The sequence below is a fragment of the Drosophila montana genome, unplaced genomic scaffold (genome assembly GCF_035044405.1).
Source record: "Drosophila montana isolate Dmon_TW-CO22-7 unplaced genomic scaffold, ASM3504440v1 contig_2581_1, whole genome shotgun sequence".
Classification (NCBI taxonomy): Eukaryota; Metazoa; Arthropoda; class Insecta; order Diptera; family Drosophilidae; genus Drosophila; species Drosophila montana.
In genome coordinates, this window is record NW_026997444.1 from 583,428 (window position 1) to 608,082 (window position 24,655).

General features: G+C 39.6%; 1 protein-coding gene and 1 long non-coding RNA gene across 3 annotated transcripts; one reads left to right on the forward strand and one right to left on the reverse strand.

Moving 5' to 3' along the window:
* Positions 1–1,964: 1,964 nt before the first annotated feature.
* LOC135428885 (uncharacterized) lies at positions 1,965–3,414 on the forward strand. 2 transcript variants are annotated; one of them, XR_010436335.1, is made up of 2 exons: positions 1,965–2,256; positions 3,200–3,414. It is a non-coding gene; the product is annotated as an uncharacterized LOC135428885 (long non-coding RNA). The 2 variants fall into 2 exon arrangements; XR_010436336.1 differs by lacking the exon at positions 1,965–2,256 and adding an exon at positions 2,789–3,126.
* A 12,096-nt stretch (positions 3,415–15,510) lies between these two features.
* Positions 15,511–16,575, reverse strand: LOC135428941 (alcohol dehydrogenase-related 31 kDa protein). Its single transcript, XM_064683076.1, has 3 exons — positions 16,480–16,575; positions 15,901–16,305; positions 15,511–15,837 (listed from the first exon to the last, which is right to left on the reverse strand). Exons 1-3 carry the CDS (start codon positions 16,573–16,575, stop codon positions 15,511–15,513), a joined length of 828 nt encoding a protein of 275 aa, XP_064539146.1.
* Positions 16,576–24,655: the final 8,080 nt, after the last annotated feature.

Genomic DNA, 24,655 nt, shown 5'->3' on the forward strand with positions numbered 1-24,655 from the left:
TCTTAAAATAAGTCACTTTTATCATCTGTCGCTCGCTTCAGCAATGAGATGATAGATCAGATGCCAGTTTCCATCTGCTGCACTTGATAATCATTGCCACTAAGATCAATCAAAAAATGTTATTTCTATGATGCCCAAAAGCTGAATTGAATTTTATATCTATTTTTTCAAGGGTATCAGGGTTTTGTGCAGACACATTGAAAAGTTGGGAGGAATATTCATAATTAATCAAGACAGTATTTTAAATCATGTCCGCAGAAACGTTGATTTTGGCGGTATGCATGGATTTATAAATAAATAAAACAAAAGCCTTATATTGAAATCTGTATCGTATGTGTAGACGTAGAGCGCCAAGAATATCATTAGGATCGGACTAGAAACAAGACTCAATAACTCAATAATGTTGTTAAAAAAAATAAGCTGATGGATAAACGATTAGACGAAAAAGTTTTTGTAGGTGTAGCCTGTATATTGAGAAATCTGTGCAGATTACAATATTTAATCCTAGAAACCTTGCTCTAAAATATATAACTTCACAACTGGCAGAACTGGGAATGACCTATTTATTTCTGGTTCGATCTTTAAAGGCATATTTGAGCAAGGTTAAAAGTGAATAATTTGAGAATATTGATTCAACAATTCAATCAATTTGAGTTTTATACATATAACATGATATGCCACAAATGGGGCACATCATTTGTCGAGCACACAGCGGGAAACAGGATGAGTTCAAAGCGCAACCAGGTCCAAGTCGAAAATTCATTCCGCCTTTTAAGTGCGTTCGCATTCGTGTCAGAAGGCGTCATTGGCGTGGGGAGAACTCATCAATTCGACGAGGACGGCGGCAGCGCCGCCAATAATCACATGTTGTAATTATGTATTATTTATTTTTATTTATTGTATATTACTCAGTGTGAGCTGTGGGCTTGCGGAATGGCCCAAACCTTTACTGATTTATCGTTGATAAATTTATGAAACTTTTATCTCGACCCTTTCGCAGCGCTCTGTCGGCCCGTTGCGGCGAGCCGGCGGTGAGCGGTCAGTGGCCGGCCGGTCAGTAGAAGATGGTCAGTCGGGCCGTGAGCCGTGAGCAGCCTGTGGAAACTCATCAATATCATTAATCATAAAATTAAGTATCATTTATATTAATTTATTATTGTGCGGCGCTCGGTGCAGCTCCTCTGATTTATCACATAATGTTCATTATCATGATGATGTTGTGCTCATTTCGTCAGTGCCGTCGCCAATCTTCCATCTCTTTTGCTCTCTCCAATGCCTTGCCCATCATTAATCAGCTGCTGTTCCCAAACACCGATGGGGCCGCATTGAGTGGTGCGGGAGGGGAGGGGCGGTGACTTCGAATTCGACTTCGACTTGGACTTCGACTGTCATTAGCTGCTGCCGCTGTTGTTGTTGCCCTTCGTTCGTGCTGCTCGGGGCGCTGTAATTAATTATGCGCCTTTGTATTCTACCGACGATTTTCAGTGCTTTATGCTTATGAAAAATTACATATAAATTGGAAACACTTAATCATTTCGGTTTACATTTTAATTAAAATATTATACATCAAAATAAGACTGCAATGGGGCAGCTCGCGCAACTGATGAGCTATGCCTACGCTAACATAACTTTAGAGTGCCAACAGATGTAATTGGCTAGGCCATGTTATATTTTGGGATCTGGCTAGAACTAGAACTAACACAGCCATTAAGAGAATACGGTTGACTTTTGTGAGAATTTGTGGGCGTGTTATTTACAGCAGTGGGTGTCAAAGTGCATGGCAATGAAATATAATAATGGAATCCTTTTGGTTTACAAATCAGGCCAAGAGCCTTGCCACTGTCAAGAGTCATTACATCCAACGAACTGGGGCCAAAGACCAAAATAGCAAGCAGCCAAAAAACAAAATCCAAATCCAAAGGCAGCGTTGCCCTCACAATCGAAGACGGAGCACAGAGAATGAACAACGTGCCGGCCAATTCACAATTTAACAAACTAATAAATATTTTTTGGCTTCCGGTGTGCTAAAAAGGATATGCGAGCCAAGCGACTGCAGTCTAGGACGTCGCATTGAAAATAGAGCGATTCCCTTGGCAGAGCGAGCGAGCAAACAAACGGCAGAACGAGCTGTAGAAATATAAATCAAAGGTTGTACTAAACTTTTGGCCTGCTCGATGTCGTTGCCAGAATAACAAGGCTCGCGGACAGACACAGACCAGGAGATGAGGGAGCTGGTGAGCCTGCAGCCTGTAGTGGGTAGGCGACTTTTGCCAGCTTGATAACTTGATAGGTGCTGCACTCTTGTTGTTCTTGTCGACGCTGTGTTGTGTTGGTTCCAACAAGGACACTTTGGTGTTGGTTTAAGGAGTAGGAGCTCTGATGTTGCCTGGGCTCGCACATGGCTTGCAACTGCCAGGCTGTCGGATATGCACTGACATAAATTGCTTCAGCTGACAACGGCAGAGGCAGCGAGGCGAGGGGCGGAAGATACTGCAGCTCCCAGGAACCTTGCCCCATGATTACTGCTTGCTTGCCGCCTGCCAGCCAGCCAGCCAGCCAGCCTGCCAAGGCAATAACTTTTCGCCTGGCCTTCGCTTCGCTTTACTATTCTATCCTATCCTATCTGGTGCAGTTGGGGTGTTCGGATGTTTGAATGTTCGGGTATTCGGGGGCACCGTCTGCGCTTTGGGGTAAAATTAATATTAAAATGGAAGCATCGGCTTCCATCGTCGGACGCATTGCAATGCAAGGACCCCATAGATACACAGATGGAGGCAGGCAACGGGTATGGCTAACGCCAGTCAGTGCCAGGCCAAAGGACATTTCCAATTTATTTACGCTCAGAGGCACTTTGTCTGCCTTGCCTGCGCCATGGCTTCAGCTCTCCTTCCTCAACTTCTTCTTTCCATGCCGCTCTCTTTGCTCTGCTACGCTTTTTGCACTGCGTATGACAGTATTTGTGTAGTCTGTCAGCCAGAAAGAGTCCGAGATGGCGAACGGGGCAGCACGGGGTCCGACTCTCTAGAATAGTTCCCTTCTGTTTTTTTTCGTACTTCAGAGAGCTTCGCTCACATTTTGACAGCAAAATGTTCCTTCTGGTTGTGTTAGTGTGAAAAGTGTTGAAAGGTGTGAAAATGAAAATTTACTACTTACCACTAAGATTTATATCCTCTATTCTTCTTCCCTCCTTCCTGGACAGGCCAGAGTACATGCAGAGTACAATGCAGCAAATGTGGCAAAGACAAGAACTCACAGCACCATGAAGATGTCCTCTGTTCTGGTCAGTTTATTTGGGCGATGCAATTTAGGACTAACAGGACAACGAAGCTATCGCTCATCCTTCCTATTATGGTCTTTTTTTTCAAATTTGTTGAACACATTTATTTGTTTTAATTTATTAAATTGCTAATAGAATTTTGTGGGGAATGAGAAGGATTATGGATAAACAAGGTTGGAGAAGTTATCAATAGTACTACGCAGCAGATAGAATCAAACTTTTTTGACGTTTTCCCGTAGGTTTTTTAATTTTCATAGTTTCGATTATTTATTAAATTTTTTGGCAGTTGGGTGGATTTTGGTTTTTGTACATTTATTTTACAAATTCGGAATTTAAAAAGTAATTATAAACATTTAAAAACGAGAAAGAAGGGCTATCTTCTGCACGCCAAAGATTTAATACCCTTGCAGACCGAACCTTTTCTTAATGCTCATAATGTTTTGGTCGTATCTAAGAAGCAAAGGAAAAATAGTTAATGCCGAGAATGGGTAAGCCGATAGCTTTAAAGCTGAGAGACTAGTTCGCATGGAAACAGAAAGACGGACAGACGGACGGACGGACAGACGGACGGACAGACGGACGGCCGGACAGGCGGACGGACGGACATGGCTATTTCAACTTGGCCGTTGATACTGATCAAGAATATATATACATTATGGGACGTTACACATTTTGCGACAAAATTATAATACCCTCTGCAAGGGTATAATTTCCCAATCTTCCTGTAGAGTTAAGTATATGCAATTAACAAACATGTAAGTTAGTCGAGAATATTTTACTGGTGTCGCCATGCATTAGATCTATATTATATTTGCTTGTTGGTTAGAAGCATAGCATGTTTGTTGTGTTTTGTTAACATATGTTTTCGAATCCCAAAGCCTTAATTTCGATCCCATTGATGGTTTACCAAATCAACAGTCATTAAGGCCATTTAACCATTTATTATTGTTACTTTTATTAGAGTGGTTGCCGTAGTTTGTTAAATGAAGCTACAACGAACCATTTTTAGCGATCATACTCATAGCGTGCTCCACTCAACCTGCTGTCACCGATTGGCATCGAGCAAGAACATCAAATCTTCTGTCAAGCTGCCTGATAAATTATTTTATCTAACATGACAAAAAACAGCTCGCCTATGGAGATAGCCAAGAACTGGGCCCAAATGTACTCCTCTGTGTGCCAAGATTTGTTCCAATCTGCACTTTGGCACAACTTATATTTGGGTGGCAAAAAGGGCAAGAGGCACCGAAACCAAGGATTGCCGAAGAAGACCGCATTCTGGCTGGGCAGAGTAGAAAAGAGTCCGGAACTTTTCAAGTGCGACGCGTAAGTGCAGCGGTAAACAAGTCGTTGTCCAGAACCGGAGGCAGGAGCAGAGGAACCACTCGCCTAAAGTTGCTTGGCCACGCCCAGTTGGGCAACTGTTGGTTGCAGCGACCGAGCTCAACGGGCGGCGCCATTTACCAAGTGTCAAAAGCAAAGCTAAAGCCATTGTCGACATGACTTTGGACTACAACAACAACAACAACAACAAAAACAACAACGTAAAATAAACAACAACAGCTGGCCAAAAGTGAAATGCTGCGTTGGCAATTGCTAAGGAGTTGCCAGAACTTTGGGTCTTGCCCCTTGTCTGTCGGCTGGAGAACAGCATGTGTCAGCTTTGGTGGCGATTTTCCTCTCTACCGACAAGCGGGGAACGAGAGTGAAACGTTAGAAAAGTGGGTGACAAGTAACCGGAAAATGTATTTTATTGTTTGCATCCGGGCATTTCATTCTGTCGTACTCTCTGCCCCTTCACGACCCCACTGCCAAATCCAGCCACAGTCCTAGTACGTGGTACTAAATTGTCGAGTAATTGATAATATTGCACTTCTTCTAAAGGAGACCAGAGTATCAGAAAAAATATACGTTGTTTTTCCCAAGCCCATGGTTCCAAATTCGGAAATGAAACCAAAAGCAACTGTGGAAAAATACGCAATAAGCGGAAATTGTTTAGTGAGAATCCCAAAAAAAACATAAATGGAGCTTCATGAAGTTGGAGATGCTTTTGCTTGCCTTTGGTATATATTTTCACAACTTTCAATACGTCCCTTTAACCATTTTTAATACATACATGAAAAAATGCGCTGATGGCGGGGGTGGCGATAGCTGTAAAATGAAAGATACTTGCTCTGTATATACTATTCTAGGAGCTACAGGTCACGATTGGTGACTCCAGCTCTTAAGACCTAAGATATTTTCTATATCGTTGGCACAAAAACATTTTACCCTTTTTACGAACATCGAAGCATACATTTATTTAGGTTCATATGGTATACCAGCATTAAATAAAGTATAGATTCCTTACAAATCTAATAACAGTGAGCTTTTATGGAACAAAGTATGTAATAATACAAGTATTTTGTACGAAGGCATATAGTATTATATATGTGTGTGTGTGGGCGTGTATGTGTTAGTGTACGCATGCATGTATGTATGCATTTATGAATATATGTAAACATTCAGACGCATACCAAGCTTATTTGTCGCTACGCTGCAAATTTAAATAAATTTCTGCGGGTTTTCATGCTTAGCTAGTCTAGTGTTTTTTTGTTGGTATTTTTTTTTGATATTTTTTTTGTTATTTTTTTTGTCATATTTTTGTTAATTTTGTTTTTGTTGTTTTTTTGATTTTGACCAAAGAATGGAGGTGAGTAATTTTGACCTATGTCTATATAGAATATTTGAGGGTACCATTTTCACATGAATTTCGACCAAAAATAATGTTGCCAGATTTAGATGCCAAATTGATCTAGAGGCCAAAAAATTAACAAAGAGCCAAACCTCGTGAAAATCGGATGAGATTTGACCGAGTAATGGGGGTGGGAAATTATGACCTATGTCTATATAGAATATTTGAGGGTACCATTTTCACATGAATTCCGACCAAAAATAATGTTGCCAGATTTCGATGCCAAATTGATATAGAGGCCAAAAAATTAACAAAGAGCCAAACCTCGTGAAAATCGGATGAGATTTGACCGAGTTATGGGGGTGGGAAATTATGACCTATGTCTATATAGAATATTTGAGGGTACCATTTTCACATGAATTTCGACCAAAAATAATGTTGCCAGATTTAGATGCCAAATTGATATAGAGGCCAAAAAATTAACAAAGAGCCAAACCTCGTGAAAATCTGATGAGATTTGACCGAGTTATGGGGGTGGGAAATTATGACCTATGTCTATATAGAATATTTGAGGGTACCATTTTCACATGAATTTCGACCAAAAATAATGTTGCCAGATTTAGATGCCAAATTGATCTAGAGGCCAAAAAATTAACAAAGAGCCAAACCTCGTGAAAATCGGATGAGATTTGACCGAGTTATGGGGGTGGGAAATTATGACCTATGTCTATATAGAATATTTGAGGGTACCATTTTCACATGAATTCCGACCAAAAATAATGTTGCCAGATTTCGATGCCAAATTGATATAGAGGCCAAAAAATTAACAAAGAGTCAAACCTCGTGAAAATCTGATGAGATTTGACCGAGTTATGGGGGTGGGAAATTATGACCTATGTCTATATAGAATATTTGAGGGTACCATTTTCACATGAATTTCGACCAAAAATAATGTTGCCAGATTTAGATGCCAAATTGATCTAGAGGCCAAAAAATTAACAAAGAGCCAAACCTCGTGAAAATCTGATGAGATTTGACCGAGTTATGGGGGTGGGAAATTATGACCTATGTCTATATAGAATATTTGAGGGTACCATTTTCACATGAATTTCGACCAAAAATAATGTTGCCAGATTTAGATGCCAAATTGATATAGAGGCCAAAAAATTAACAAAGAGCCAAACCTCGTGAAAATCGGATGAGATTTGACCGAGTTATGGGGGTGGGAAATTATGACCTATGTCTATATAGAATATTTGAGGGTACCATTTTCACATGAATTTCGACCAAAATTAATGTTGCCAGATTTAGATGCCAAATTGATATAGAGGCCAAAAAATTAACAAAGAGCCAAACCTCGTGAAAATCTGATGAGATTTGACCGAGTTATGGGGGTGGGAAATTATGACCTATGTCTATATAGAATATTTGAGGGTACCATTTTCACATGAATTTCGACCAAAAATAATGTTGCCAGATTTCGATGCCAAATTGATATAGAGGCCAAAAAATTAACAAAGAGCCAAACCTCGTGAAAATCGGATGAGATTTGACCGAGTTATGGGGGTGGGAAATTATGACCTATGTCTATATAGAATATTTGAGGGTACCATTTTCACATGAATTTCCGACCAAAAATAAGGTTGCCAGATTTAGATGCCAAATTGATATAGAGGCCAAAAATTAACAAAGAGCCAAACCTCGTGAAAATCGGATGAGATTTGACCGAGTTATGGGGGTGGGAAATTATGACCTATGTCTATATAGAATATTTGAGGGTACCATTTTCACATGAATTTCGACCAAAAATAATGTTGCCAGATTTAGATGCCAAATTGATATAGAGGCCAAAAAATTAACAAAGAGCCAAACCTCGTGAAAATCGGATGAGATTTGACCGAGTTATGGGGGTGGGAAATTATGACCTATGTCTATATAGAATATTTGAGGGTACCATTTTCACATGAATTTCGACCAAAAATAATGTTGCCAGATTTCGATGCCAAATTGATATAGAGGCCAAAAAATTAACAAAGAGCCAAACCTCGTGAAAATCGGATGAGATTTGACCGAGTTATGGGGGTGGGAAATTATGACCTATGTCTATATAGAATATTTGAGGGTACCATTTTCACATGAATTCCGACGCCATGAATTTCGACCAAAAATAATGTTGCCAGATTTAGATGCCAAATTGATATAGAGGCCAAAAAATTAACAAAGAGCCAAACCTCGTGAAAATCTGATGAGATTTGACCGAGTTATGGGGGTGGGAAATTATGACCTATGTCTATATAGAATATTTGAGGGTACCATTTTCACATGAATTTCGACCAAAAATAATGTTGCCAGATTTAGATGCCAAATTGATATAGAGGCCAAAAAATTAACAAAGAGCCAAACCTCGTGAAAATCTGATGAGATTTGACCGAGTTATGGGGGTGGGAAATTATGACCTATGTCTATATAGAATATTTGAGGGTACCATTTTCACATGAATTTCGACCAAAAATAATGTTGCCAGATTTAGATGCCAAATTGATATAGAGGCCAAAAAATTAACAAAGAGCCAAACCTCGTGAAAATCTGATGAGATTTGACCGAGTTATGGGGGTGGGAAATTATGACCTATGTCTATATAGAATATTTGAGGGTACCATAATGATTTGAGGGTACCATTTTCACATGAATTTCGACCAAAAATAATGTTGCCAGATTTCGATGCCAAATTGATATAGAGGCCAAACAATTAACAAAGAGCCAAACCTCGTGAAAATCGGATGAGATTTGACCGAGTTATGGGGGTGGGAAATTATTACCTATGTCTATATAGAATATTTGAGGGTACCATTTTCACATGAATTCCGACCAAAAATAATGTTGCCAGATTTAGATGCCAAATTGATATAGAGGCCAAAAAATTAACAAAGAGCCAAACCTCGTGAAAATCTGATGAGATTTGACCGAGTTATGGGGGTGGGAAATTATTACCTATGTCTATATAAAATATTTGAGGGTACCATTTTCACATGAATTCCGACCAAAAATAATGTTGCCAGATTTAGATGCCAAATTGATATAGAGGCCAAAAAATTAACAAAGAGCCAAACCTCGTGAAAATCGGATGAGATTTGACCGAGTTATGGGGGTGGGAAATTATGACCTATGTCTATATAGAATATTTGAGGGTACCATTTTCACATGAATTTCGACCAAAAATAATGTTGCCAGATTTAGATGCCAAATTGATATAGAGGCCAAAAAATTAACAAAGAGCCAAACCTCGTGAAAAGCTGATGAGATTTGACCGAGTTATGGGGGTGGGAAATTATGACCTATGTCTATATAGAATATTTGAGGGTACCATTTTCACATGAATTTCGACCAAAAATAATGTTGCCAGATTTAGATGCCAAATTGATATAGAGGCCAAAAAATTAACAAAGAGCCAAACCTCGTGAAAATCTGATGAGATTTGACCGAGTTATGGGGGTGGGAAATTATGACCTATGTCTATATAGAATATTTGAGGGTACCATTTTCACATGAATTCCGACCAAAAATAATGTTGCCAGATTTAGATGCCAAATTGATATAGAGGCCAAAAAATTAACAAAGAGCCAAACCTCGTGAAAATCTGATGAGATTTGACCGAGTTATGGGGGTGGGAAATTATGACCTATGTCTATATAGAATATTTGAGGGTACCATTTTCACATGAATTCCGACCAAAAATAATGTTGCCAGATTTCGATGCCAAATTGATCTAGAGGCCAAAAAATTACAAAGAGCCAAACCTCGTGAAAATCGGATGAGATTTGACCGAGTTATGGGGGTGGGAAATTATGACCTATGTCTATATAGAATATTTGAGGGTACCATTTTCACATGAATTTCGACCAAAAATAATGTTGCCAGATTTCGATGCCAAATTGATATAGAGGCCAAACAATTAACAAAGAGCCAAACCTCGTGAAAATCTGATGAGATTTGACCGAGTTATGGGGGTGGGAAATTATGACCTATGTCTATATAGAATATTTGAGGGTACCATTTTCACATGAATTCCGACCAAAAATAATGTTGCCAGATTTAGATGCCAAATTGATATAGAGGCCAAAAAATTAACAAAGAGCCAAACCTCGTGAAAATCTGATGAGATTTGACCGAGTTATGGGGGTGGGAAATTATGACCTATGTCTATATAGAATATTTGAGGGTACCATTTTCACATGAATTTCGACCAAAAATAATGTTGCCAGATTTAGATGCCAAATTGATCTAGAGGCCAAAAAATTAACAAAGAGCCAAACCTCGTGAAAATCTGATGAGATTTGACCGAGTTATGGGGGTGGAAATTTGACCTATGTCTATATAGAATATTTGAGGGTACCATTTTCACATGAATTCGACCAAAAATAATGTTGCCACATTTAGATGCCAAATTGAATATTTGACCATATGTCTAGCTATAGAATATTTGAGGGATGCCATAATTTGCATCATGAGATTTCGAGCCAAAATTGAATGTTGCCAACATTACAAGAGCCAAACCTCGTGAAAATCGGATGAGATTTGACCGAGTTATGGGGGTGGGAAATTATTACCTATGTCTATATAAAATATTTGAGGGTACCATTTTCACATGAATTCCGACCAAAAATAATGTTGCCAGATTTAGATGCCAAATTGATATAGAGGCCAAAAAATTAACAAAGAGCCAAACCTCGTGAAAATCTGATGAGATTTGACCGAGTTATGGGGGTGGGAAATTATGACCTATGTCTATATAGAATATTTGAGGGTACCATTTTCACATGAATTCCGACCAAAAATAATGTTGCCAGATTTAGATGCCAAATTGATATAGAGGCCAAAAAATTAACAAAGAGCCAAACCTCGTGAAAAGCTGATGAGATTTGACCGAGTTATGGGGGTGGGAAATTATGACCTATGTCTATATAGAATATTTGAGGGTACCATTTTCACATGAATTTCGACCAAAAATAATGTTGCCATATTTAGATGCCAAATTGATCTAGAGGCGAAATAATGTACAGAGAGTAAAACCTCGTGAAAATCTGATGAGATTTGACCGAGTTATGGGGGTGGGAAATTTTGACCTATGTCTATATAGAATATTTGAGGGTGCCATTTTCACATGAATTTCGACCAAAATTAATGTTGCCAGATTAAGATGCCAAACCTCGTGAAAATCTGATGAGATTTGACCGAGTTATGGGGGTGGGAAATTATGACCTATGTCTATATAGAATATTTGAGGGTACCATTTTCACATGAATTCCGACCAAAAATAATGTTGCCAGATTTAGATGCCAAGTTGATATAGAGGCCAAAAAATTAACAAAGAGCCAAACCTCGTGAAAATCTGATGAGATTTGACCGAGTTATGGGGGTGGGAAATTATGACCTATGTCTATATAGAATATTTGAGGGTACCATTTTCACATGAATTCCGACCAAAAATAATGTTGCCAGATTTCGATGCCAAATTGATATAGAGGCCAAAAAATTAACAAAGAGCCAAACCTCGTGAAAATCGGATGAGATTTGACCGAGTTATGGGGGTGGGAAATTATGACCTATGTCTATATAGAATATTTGAGGGTACCATTTTCACATGAATTTCGACCAAAAATAATGTTGCCAGATTTAGATGCCAAATTGATCTAGAGGCGAAATAATGTACAGAGAGTAAAACCTCGTGAAAATCTGATGAGATTTGACCGAGTTATGGGGGTGGGAAATTATGACCTATGTCTATATAGAATATTTGAGGGTACCATTTTCACATGAATTTCGACCAAAAATAATGTTGCCAGATTAAGATGCCAAATTGATATAGAGGCCAAAAAATTAACAAAGAGCCAAACCTCGTGAAAATCGGATGAGATTTGACCGAGTTATGGGGGTGGGAAATTATGACCTATGTCTATATAGAATATTTGAGGGTACCATTTTCACATGAATTCCGACCAAAAATAATGTTGCCAGATTTAGATGCCAAATTGATATAGAGGCCAAAAAATTAACAAAGAGCCAAACCTCGTGAAAATCGGATGAGATTTGACCGAGTTATGGGGGTGGAAAATTTTGACCTATGTCTATATAGAATATTTGAGGGTACCATTTTCACATGAATTTCGACCAAAAATAATGTTGCCAGATTTAGATGCCAAATTGATCTAGAGGCGAAATAATGTACAGAGAGTAAAACCTCGTGAAAATCTGATGAGATTTGACCGAGTTATGGGGGTGGGAAATTTGTCTGCCTTGGCACGTTACAAAAAATGAAACACGTCTCAAATGTTTTTTCATATTGATCCTTGGAAATGATTTTTAACGCGAAACGTCATCCATCAAATCTTTGACCCCCATTTCAACCAAGGAGGAATGCATTTTTCGAATGTGTCAAACACCCCTCAAACGTTTTTCACGATTTTTTCACTTATGCGGGTGGAATTTCCCGAAACAGTGTTTTAACTTTCACCTTCATCACACAAGGTAGCTATAGTGAAAATTTTAGCTTCCTAGCTCTTACAGTTTGGCCAGTGCGTTGACCCAGCTTGGGTCTAGCCATATCCGTCTGTTTGTCTTTTTATAGGTCTTTAATCTTTAAATCTGGATCGTACGTACTTTTACTGTCAATTTATTTATCAGGCTCTTGTGGCCTACGACTAAGCATAAGAAATAGGGATCCTCGTTGATGTAGGTATCTATATGACTAAAAAACTCATCTTTCGTGGTTTGTAAATTGGGGACAAGAAGTCAGTTTAAGTGCGGATAGAAATATTATTATAATTGACAGATTTCTTGGAGTTTGTTCAAAGGTGATTTCTTTGGCTGAAATATATCTTATTAACTATTGGACATGGAGTGTAAATTAGGTAATCCTTTAAATGCCAAAATAAATAATACATAAGCGAGCTTTTTAGCTTGGTTTGACGGTATTTCATAGTCCTGTACTCCCCACTAAAGCTTTCAAGCGTATGCTGCAATTGTAAATAAGGCGGATTGTGAGGCCCAGCATAGTTGATTTGCACACTAAGCCCACAACAGAGATTCTGGCGCACCTCTTGAACTGAATGCCAGCCAAGTTGATAAATTGTCGAAATGTGTTGCGTATGAACGAGAGAATGAATGAAGGAATGAAAGAGCCACGGGATGTGCCAGCCGTTCGCTAGCTGATGCCTGCCGAGATTGATAGTCAAAATGGCTGTTGATACATCCTCAGAGAGAGAGAAAGAGAGAAATAGAGAGAGAGGAAGAGGGAGAATGAGAGTGAGAGAGAAAGTGCCAGCAACAGCAGTGTCTGATGGCTTCGAGTTCAATGAAGAAAAATAATCACCAACATCATTTATTGTCCGTTTTGCCTGCCGCCGCTGTACAACACCCATCAATCTTTGTTGTTGGCAAAAGTGGGTAGCTACAGCAACAACAACAGCAACAGCAACAGCAACAACAGCAAATACTGTAGAGGAGCAACAACTATCGACCCTGACCATGCCAAGCCGGCTGCTGATGTACATATATATACTCGTATACTTTGAAACTTGACAGCTACTGACGGGCACGCCAAAGCTTTGGCTTGGCACAGCTGACAGACGACGACTTTTGACGTTTGCCTGCAATTAACGGATGTGCCCCACGTCACTCTCCCCCATCCACCCCCCCCCCCTGGCCCACTCGTATTAGTGTTGAAAAATGGCTGCAGCTGCAGGTGAAAATGGGCACAGCGAGTGCTGGCTAATGTCTTGACAACTGTCGAGCCGGGTTGGCCATCTTCCATCTATTAGGCCATTTAAATCATTAATTCCAATGCCCACACACATATACTTAGAGCGTAGATTAGGTGAACCAAGATTCGGGAGTGGGGACTCAAGGCGGAATCTGCCTGAGTCCTTGTTAGCCAAGACTAATTTGTTGCCCGGGTCGCCGACTATTTTAGTTGGCAGCAACTCTGCAGCAGATTTGATCCTAGCTGCGAAGTCTCGTTTTGCAGCAAGTCACTTGAAAGCTCGTTAATCATTTTAGCTATTTGCTTTTTGCGCCCCAGACAAGGGAAGACTCGCGAATGGCGAAGTCGAGGCCGCTAGAATCCATCATACGTGGCGAATGGCTCTTCCAACAGCGACTCACAGCAACAGCCGCATCAATGTCAACGTCAGACAAGACGTAAACGCGGACAGGCGGAGGGAAAGCCACCCATCTTGATTGAATGGAATGATAGTCGAGTGGTGCGGCAGAGGCAGCTGTAAATAGATGATGAGTGGACACTGAAGTGGGATACATCGATCAGCTGTTAATCGCTAGCATGAAAAACTGCAAGCTTCTAATTGAAAACTAGTTTAAGATTAAAACTATTTAAGATGTAATTTATGTTCTTGATACACAAAAAGGGTTTCTGATAAGAATCTACTTTTCGACCGATCGCTCCTATGGCAGCTATACGATATAGTACTAAAACGAAATCTAGACTAGTTTGCATTGAAACATTGAAATAAACTGTAAGACGGACATGATCATCAACTCGGCTGTTAATGCTGATCTAAGATATATATACTTTATGGGGTCGTAGATATCTTCTTCTATGCGTTACGCATTTCATGAAAAAATTAGAACACTTTAAAATACCCTCCAAAAAGGGCAGAAAACATTTTTTGATTGGCGTAAAAGAAAATACATAAGGGATGTTACCCGGTCTTGCCAAGATTCGCGCCAAGTTTTTTAGGTATTTAAATCGTCAGCATCACTTTTCCACCTATTTTAAGCCCGTAAACAAATCTACCCCTAAATTCCTTCCGAAAGAGTAAAAAATAGATGGAAAGGTTTTATGAGATTTTCTTATTAGGATAGTTCGTTGTACAATTTCAATGTAAATTATCTGCATCAACTAAAATTTCACACATTTAATTTGATCTGGCTTTTCATTTGGCTTTTCGTAAAAAAATCGTTAGAGAAACAAAATAATCGTAATATTCAATTCCGGATCATTTATAAACTTGCAACTTTGCTCTCCGTGCGTTTTTTTGCACCACGGTACGCGAGTCAAATATCTGTGCGCAGCCAACTTCAAGTGAGTCAAAAATGTGCGCGCCGTTTGAATTTCCTACACGTGAAGTTGGCTGCGAAGGTGTGTTGACAGCTAAATCTTAGACACAAACCAGAGCAACGTATTTAACTCAGACACCCACCATCCCACCATCAATTAATTTTTCAAGAATCATGTCGTCAGACAGATCTGGCTACGAATATCTTAAACCTTTGACCTGCAATGACTTCTTTACTGTGATACATGGTAGTTATTTTTATATATTGATCTAGAGATTAAATTCAGACTGGACTCAATTTACAAAGGAAAATTATTTTACTTTTAAAGTAATAAATAACCCGATTAATTTATTTGATTAAAAAAAGGTTTTTTTTCCAATATGTTGTTGAGCGAAATTGCGATGTTTGAAAAGTTTACGTGAGGATGAGTGACATAATTTAAGAATAATTATGACTGAAATGTTGTTTTTAGTCATCTTGTGCGCCGCTAATCATTTTCGTCCTCCTTCTCCTCGTCGGGTCTCTGCATATAATGCAGCAATTGGTCGGCCATGTGCCAATACCAATGCAACTTGACTAGCTCCAGTCCTCCTTTGTCGGCTATCCAAATCTGTCCATTTTTACCGCACTCAATCGCCTTGACAATGTTCTTAGCACAGACAGTCGTCGATTGGCAAGGAGCGGTGCGCAGGCGGTCGGCAAAGGATTGTCCATAGCTGAGGAAGGCGGTTAGCTCGCGATCCACGAAGAGTTTGGTGGGTCCACAACAAACCGCCATTACAGCGACCCCATTTTGGGAGTAATACAGCGGATCCTTTGAATAGAATGATTTCACTCAACTCGTAAATACTTATAGATTATGTGAAATTTAACTTGCCGATAAACTTCTAGTGAATCCTATAACACCAAATTTCGATGCGCTGTACGCACAGAATACTGGGGATGGGTCCAGCCCGACGACTGAAGTCACATTTACAATTATTCCGCCCTTTCCCAACTGCTTTTTGTCCATGTATGGCAGCACCGTGGCGCAGGTGTTCATCATTCCGGTAAGATTTGTATTAACTGTTGCATCAATGTCCTGCTCATCGCACAGGGTTGCCCCATTGATGAGCACGTCGATATAGTCCATTTGCACCATGACTTCATCAAAGTATTGCTTCATATCCTCCCGCGCCATTGTTACATCATAGGTCCAGAAAAAGATTTGCGTGCTGTGCTTGATAGATTGTAGTTGAGCAATAGCCTGCGGATTCTCCACGCTATGAAGAATGGCAAGTTTCTAAGTGGGATTGGAGAAAGTGCCAAATATTATTATACGTGACTATTTCATTATTATTATCCATCCCCAACTCTTAGAATCTCCAAGAGTGAAGTGCTTCTTGCACAGTCGAACATGTGTCTTGGGACTTGAGTCTTTTTGCAAATTGTGTTCACAACCTCGACAAATACTTACTGCAATATTCTTGCTCATCAGCACTTTGCAAGCCTCTAAAGTAATGCCTCCACAATCGGCCACATAGCAGACGTGTTTGCCTGTCAAATCGAACATATTTACTGAACGTTACGTCTTCTGTTTAATCACTGAGCTTTCGAATTGTGCATAATGCGTAACCTAGTTCAAATTTTCTTTTGCTTTTTATCTATTTAATTAAACAGCTTATCTCTTCTTTGTTGTGTCAATTATTTTGATTCTGGTCGTATTTATTATTCAAAACAAATGTATATTGGTATATAGCTATAATAAGTATAATCAAATAAAGACTTGCATTTCAAAGCAAGAGATCTGAACAAGGAGTAAAGGCTATGCAAGAGATATCTTGGCTTGGCTTATTTGGAAAACTTATTCTCAAGCTCTACATAAGTCTTAATCAGTAGGACGACGAGCTGAGTCGATTTAGCCATGCCCGTCTTTATGTCTGTATAAAATCAAGTGTTTAGCAAAATAAAATTAATATTTGCAATACAAAATTATTATTGCTGTTGTAACTTTGCCTCAACTTATCCATCAATCAGTTTCTCACAAGTTTATTTATTAGTTTAATTTTTATTATTTGTTAAAATCAATTTATTCTTATATGCAGATTAGTGCACATTCGGCTTTAAAAACGGAATTGATTTTCCTGAAGTAGGCTTTTAGGCGCTGGTTCGAAAATCCCCGTGCTGCGCACAATATGTGCTCCGGTGAAGTTGGCTGCGCTTGGAATGTGAAAAGCTCAAGTTAAGACACAAACCCATAGAGAAAATAAAGCTAATTCACCATCCCACAATAGTGTATTTCTGCAAATGAAGTGCATTTTATTCCCATCAATTCACTGAGTGAATAAAGGAGTAGCGCATTGCAGGAGTCCTCTCCGACTCCTTTAATTATATATATTCTGGATCTAATCGATAAGGATCTGCCCTGTCGTTATAGAAATATTGTTTATACAGTTTCTCGACAGATGGTACTAAAATTTAGATATTATTTTCATTCATCCTTATTTAAAAAAAACTTGAATTATTAAAACCTACATAACTCCCCCCAGAGGGGCCTTCAAATAGTGTAAATTGATAGCTTTAAAAGCTAAAAAGCTAGACTCGCTAAATTTGGCAAGAAGTAACAGAGGACTAAGATAGGTTTCTTTAAAATCCCAGTATTAGAGTCACAGTCTTCGGATTACATACAGTTCTCGCAGTAGCTATATCTATGATTAAGAAGGATTCCTTCGACCGATTTTTATCGAAAAAAAGAGTAAGACAAGCATATATTATTTTTCATTTCCTAATGTCTTGGCCTTGTTAGGAATAAATGTAAGGTTTTCGTTTGAATTTATATTGCCCAAATTATCTAAACCGTAACAACTTCCAGAAAATTTGGATAATAACTTGAACGATCGGAGTGCGGCACCACTTAGTGCCGTTAAATAAAGAGGCAGCGCGCGCACCGCCGACATAATCTACAACTTCAGTGGGAACAAGTTCTGCGTCTGCTGCATCCTAAAGATGCTTCCTGTTTGATAAATATAAAAATCAATTGAAAATGCCTGAAAGGCCGACGCCATGCAGTCAAATAGAGAGAGATTCGCGGAAAAACAGCTGGAAGCAGCTACAACTGTTGCCAAGTGCCAGCGATGGCAAATATCGAAGCTCTGTGTCACGGTTCTGCTTCTTGGCAGCGATTACGTAGATGAAGCGAGGAGTCTAACTCCTAATACAGGTAAGCACCTAATACCTCTTCTGAGAAACACCACTGAACTGATTTATATACTTACTGAACTATACAAGATAACTATGTTTCTATGAATAACTATTAAGTAACAACTATAACTGTTGCTCCGCATATTTCTAAGGAATTGAATATCATCCAAAGTTGGCAGGACATGCCGACATTCACGACTCGCGCCCATCTCTAACAGTTGATAGTGCTGAATAATTTTTGTATAGGAGGCTGCCCCTCATTTCGGATGCCCCTTTCTGGCTTAATGGCCATGCAAATAAATCACAGTAGAAAATGCATTCGATGAAAAAAGCGACGCATAAGTGCTGCCAAATAAATTCTGCAATTTATTTATTGCACAGCCAGACCGGCTGCTGTTCGAGTCTTCCTCTGGCTTGAGTCCGGTGCAGGCCTTCGATCAGGTTGAGGTTGGCTATCGGCAAAGTGCGCATACAAAGTATTTTATTTCATTGGCAGCAAATTGGCAATAAGTGAAATTTGTTGGCCAGCTCGGCAGGTGTTTGCCATTGTAGGCAGCGACCTGCGATTCGCACGCCTCCTTTGCGAGACTTGCAATTGAAATCTGGGTTAGCCATGCTACCCAGCTCCCCCCCAAGACAGGGCGTGGCTGCCAACAAAGCGTTATTTAACACACGAATAGCTCAATGTGACTGCACCTGTACAGGTGCTGGCTGCGATGCTGACCCAAACAGAGATCCGAAATATCCGTGACCCATATTTGGCATTGCCCACACTCGCTTTTGTGTGCGTATTCACGGGTCTGTCGTTATTTATTGTGGACCCTAATCGGTTATATTTCCGCATCAATAAATCAATTGTCGCTGGCCAAAGTGTAAATGAATTAGCATTTTTACCTGCCACCTCGTTTTCACCCTCCGCCCACTTGTGCCTCGTGCCTGTTGCGTGCGCATCATTAGCCCAAAAGGCAGCATCAAGTGCAATTTAACCGTTCACAAAGGCCTATTGTGAGCCGAGCAGGCAGAGCAGACCACAAAGGCCTTGGAAAGCCTTTTACCTCCGCTGAGTCAAGAATAATGCATGTGTCGTGAAAGAGACACAAATTGATTGAGCCTGGAGTGTCCCCAGCTTCGCCATTCCTTCAACTGTTTGCAGCTTCCTTCAGCTCCGACTGCGTGCAAACTGTGAAAAAGAACTTGGCTAATGACCGCAAATTAACACCGAGCAGAAGAAGCAGCTGGAGACGAGTGTCATTAAGCCGACTGTTTGCCAGTTAGGAACTGCGGCAGTGCTTAGTGAGGGAAGGGGCTATGCAGCATAGCTGGCTAGATGGGCTGAGACTTCAAGTGCTCACTGGGCTTTTAGCAATATCTTCTAATAGATCGCTAGCTTGGCAACTGGCCAACTTGGCACACTTAACTTACGAGCCCTGCCAACAACCGGCTAACTCTTGCTGCCTAAGCCAAATAAACTATGCTGCAAATGCGCCACAGACACACATTTATTATCCCATAACTGAAGAAATACGAAAACTTAATATTTTAAGCTTTTCATGCTTCGAAAGTCGCTTCTTAATTTACGCATTTCTAATGATAGGCAATACATTCGCATACACTGCACCCTTTCAAAATATATGAAATCCAGAACGAAGCGCTTTGTTTTCGGCATGACAAAGTTGGGATAATTTAATAGAAATATGGCTTCTACTGAGCTCGGTCAAGACGTCTAAGAAAACAGAAGAGTTCCCAATTACATAAATTAGAAGTTAGTTTTTGATAAGATTTGCTTAAATGCTTGTCAATGCCAAGTTGTGGAAGACTTCGAGGGAAAATTCGAACTATGTCTATGAGGGTGCCATTTTCACATAAATTTAGACTAGGAATAATGTAAGATTAAGATGCCAAATTGATCTAGAGCTCAAGCCATGAACAAGGACCCAAACTTTATGAAAATCGGATGAGATTAGACCGAGTTATGGGGGTGGGAAACTTGGACCTATGTCTATATAGGATATTTGTTTTCATCAAATAAGAATACATTACTATTACAAATAATATGCAAATGTGGTATGTGATCAAACAGGGGTCATATCGAGGACGTTTTTTTCATATATATCTGTCAATTTACCAATGCAGCTTAAGGCTAAATGTTCTTTGATTTCTATTTTAGCATTTTTCCAGCTCCTTGACTTTGGCTGCATTTGCTATTGTCACAGATTTAATGTTTAATATTTCAGAATCTATGTTCCTTAGTTGCGGGTTTTATTTAACTCATTATTATTTCTGGTAATAATTTCATTTGGGATTTTATCCTTGTTGGATGTTTGTTATTGATTTGAGACGCGTTTTACACTTTTCGCAATATCTACTCTTCTTGGATTATAAATGCTGGTCAAAGGTTCAATGGGCGAAGTTTCGGGAGTAAGCTCATTCGTAAAGATCCAAAAGAAAATTCATTGGAAAATTTATTCATGCGAGCCAAAGATATATATTTGAAAAGCTCCAGATTTTCGACTAATCCAAGCAGATTTCGCCAGCGTCTAATCATTAATCCCGATTGGAGTACAGAGAAATGGAAATCTGCACTATTTTCATGTTGCTTGAATAATATGCAAATTGCATGGTCAAATGATCAAGTGGTTTAGTGTGCCTTTGGTTTTCTAAAACTGCAGTGCTCCAGTTTTGTTCTTTCTCTTGCATATTCCGTTTGGAAGCAGCTCACGCACCCAGCGATTGATCCACTGATCCGGTCATGCAAATCGCTAACGTGTCGCCCCTCGACTTGTGTTAGCTTCTCCCTGTTAATCCACCGATTCGGCCAAGCGTGAGCTTTGGAGCAGCCACGCTTGGCGGGCAATTGGAGTGGGCTGAGGCGCCAGTGTCTGGGCACTGGCTCCAAGCGAATCTTGGCCAGCTTGTGCGACCCATTCCCATTCCCAGCACTGACATGCATTGGAAAAGCGCAGTCGGCTGACCTTAATCGATTGTCACTTGTGCTTGCTTGGCATTCGCTACCGCAATGTGGGCTCGTCAAAGCTGCGGCCCCCGTGAAAAGCCTTTAAAATGCCATTTGACTTTTAGTAGAAAACCTGCCAAGTCATTTCTTATTGACCCACATGGCAAATGCTGTCTAACACCGAACTGTCTCGTAGTGTCTCATAATGCAATGATTGATGTCATTCTCTGTGGCCCTTTTCTCGTGGAAGCACCCTCCTATAATTGGGTCATCTATTGGAAACTGCTGCACTTCGTCATCATCCACGTCCATTTTCCCATATAGTCTTTGCCCGACTCTCAATGCTAGCTCCGGGAAATGTGTCAAGTGTTTCGCCTGCGGTCTTTCAGTTTTCAACCATGCAAATTGCGAGTACATTTAACTAAAGCAACCAGTTTTCAGAATCTCTTAGATTGCTGAACGCACTGTTATGCTACAGATAACGAAGTCTTTCATCATTTACACCTGTGGCCAAGTGGCTAAAACAGCTGACATTAGGATTAGAAGCGGATTTGGAGCTTAAGATATTACTCACGACTTTTGGTGTCTATCAGCAAATATGCTGTTCAAATATAAACCCTAAATTTATGATTTTTACACCTCGATATATAGTAAAAAATGCTATATTTTTTATAACCCGACATTGACCTTGCATACATATTGGTCTTCACTTAAACCTGTTTGTTTTTCAGCTCTCAATTTGCAGCAGCTACAATTTGGGAAACTTACTCCAAGTGTGGTGCGTCTATGGTACATGATTTGGTATCTGGCGAACTGCAGCAGATTGTGCTCTGTGATTAGACTAGTTTTTAATTTTCATGTTGTGTTTAAATATTTTGTGCCACACCTGTGCCATAATAAGGGGAAGCACTGCAGCATAGAACTGGGCTTGTTTTGAATCAAGTAAAACCAGCTGGAGTCACAATTTGACGATGACATAAATACTACAGGTAACGAGCAGGTGAGCAGGCTCTTTGGACCCACCCAAGTGCAGGACCCGATCTTTGCGAGTTCGTCGAAATGCAGATCTAGTTTAGCTTTCCGAAGAGCCATTTCATTTTTGAAAGGTCCACTTTATTACGCGCATTGTGCGAAGCGACATATTAAATCAAATTAATTAACAAGATTTCATACGCAGAGTCCATTGAAAATGAGTCGAACCGGTATATTGGTTCTATGCAAATGAATGCAACAGGTAAAGGAACGCTTTTTCGACCTAATGCTGTATATACAATATATTCTTCATCAGGCGTATGCGCTTTTCTATCTGACAAAAATCAAAAAATCTGAAAGAAGGTGTAAAACTCCCGCGTTGTTGAGTGTGTAGAAAAACTGGGTCTAGGGTATATGCTAGTCGGTTCAGGTTTCTAATACTTGTGCATGCCAATTTATTATAAAATTCGTTTTATTGAATCTGCTTATATATATTGCATTTTACAAAAACATTTCTCCTCTTATCCACTCTTTGAGAAAACTCCGTCCGTCTGTGGGCTGCACAGGAGCATTTGTAGTTTCTATTGTTCAACATGAAAACTTTGCCTCTGTCTCAGAAGTTGCCCATGTTGTTGTTGTTGTTGTTGCTGTTGCTGTTGCTGTTGCTGTCAGCCTTGTCGCTGGAAACTGGAGCAATAATCATGCAAACTACAGTTAAATGAAGTCGGTCGTGAAGACCAGAGAAAATATATAGTTGAGAAATTAAAAGATAATTTTACAAATTGAGTCCAACTGATTGTGAGATACCTTGTACACATTTAATACAGGCGTGTTGTAGTCAGAAAATCAAATTTTATTGTGAAATGTCTCATCAAAATTATATAAACTCTCTGCATTTAACAATTGTTGATAATCTGACATACCCTTTTATGTCAATCTTATGTGCAGTTGCAGGGTATACAAAAACCTAAGCAAGGATCGTTGTAACTGCATCGAGTTGAGACGAACAATTTCTGTAAAAATTACATTTTACAATTTGGTAAAAAATTCCAAAGAATTAAATTTGTTTTAATCATTGGGTGCATGCAACCAGCTACAAGCTGCAACGGGATTTCGCTGCTGTTGCTGTTTTTTATTTTTTTTGCTACACACACGAGTGGCCAGCCACATGCAACCGCATCCACTGGGTGGCTTTGGGTGTTACTGGTTATTATCTCGTTCGACGGCAATAACTGGCGACTCAAGCGGAGAAAACGAGGGAGAAAGATAGATAGAAATTGCTAAGTAAAGCAGCTGAGCAAGAGGCAAAGAAAGAGAGAGAGAGAGAGAGGGAGAGAGAGAGAGAGACATGCCAAACAGAGCGCAAAATGCATTGGTGCTCGATGTTTTCTATTCTTTCCAACACACAAAATAATTGCAGTTTGAATGAGTATTTTTTATACCCTGGCACCCATTGAAAATGGGTGAAAGGGTATAATGGTTTTGTGCAAGTGTATGTAACAGCAGAACTCATTGTCGATAGTCGAGTTGATCTCGCCATGTCCGTCAGTACAAGCTTCTTTCCGATCCAATAACTCCCTGTTCGAATAATCGATAATAATCGATATCGAAATCCTGTTTTGACAGCAAATCTCTTAGGTCTTAAGAGCTAGAGTCAGCAAATTCGGTATGTAGCTTCTAGTAGAACAATTTGAACCCCCCTTTTTTTTGGCTCTCATTGCGAATATTTGATAGGTTACCTTCAGTAGCAGAAGGTTCAGGGTATCTCCTAGTCGGGCATTCCCGACTAAAGCACTCTAACTTGTTAACTCTTAAGTTATAACACGCTACACTACGATTTCTGTGTCCTTTTAATTCTTTTTGATTTTTAATCTAACGTGAAATTTAAAAGTCGCGCGCAGTTAACGAGATTTTGATTTATTGCATTTCAATAATTCAAAAAGCTTAATGAAAATTTACAATGTCGCCGCTAGACAAGAGTTCTACGAAGATTTATGGCTGCCAATTGACACCCGCCTCCACCTCGGCGCTGGCCTGTCAATTTTCACGAGCCGGGGGGAAGCCTAGCAAATTGAAATTGAGTTCCCTGGAGTCAATGCGAATCTGCGAAAGAAGAATTCTGCAGACTGCAAACTGCAAACTGGGAATATAAATGGAAAGCTGCACACATTTTGCATGTTTCGCAAGAGGTATTCATCTCCTGAGTCTTTATAAAACTCCAAGGAACTTTGTTTTCGGAAACTATCTCCGACTTGTTCGAAAAACTTTTGATGAGAGTAATATATTATTTACAAAATAAACTCATGCACTGTCCTGACTGACTGACCTCAACCTTAAGAGCTAGAAAGATGGAATTTTTATTGTACTTAACTTATGTGATAAAGTTGCACGCTAAAGCGGAGTGTGCAAAACATCTGATCGGCTCCAAATAAGTTTTCAAATATTTTTGAAAATTGATAAGATGTTTGTATACAAGATATTTAAAACAAACTTCAATTCAAGCTTCATTATTCACCTCACATATCGG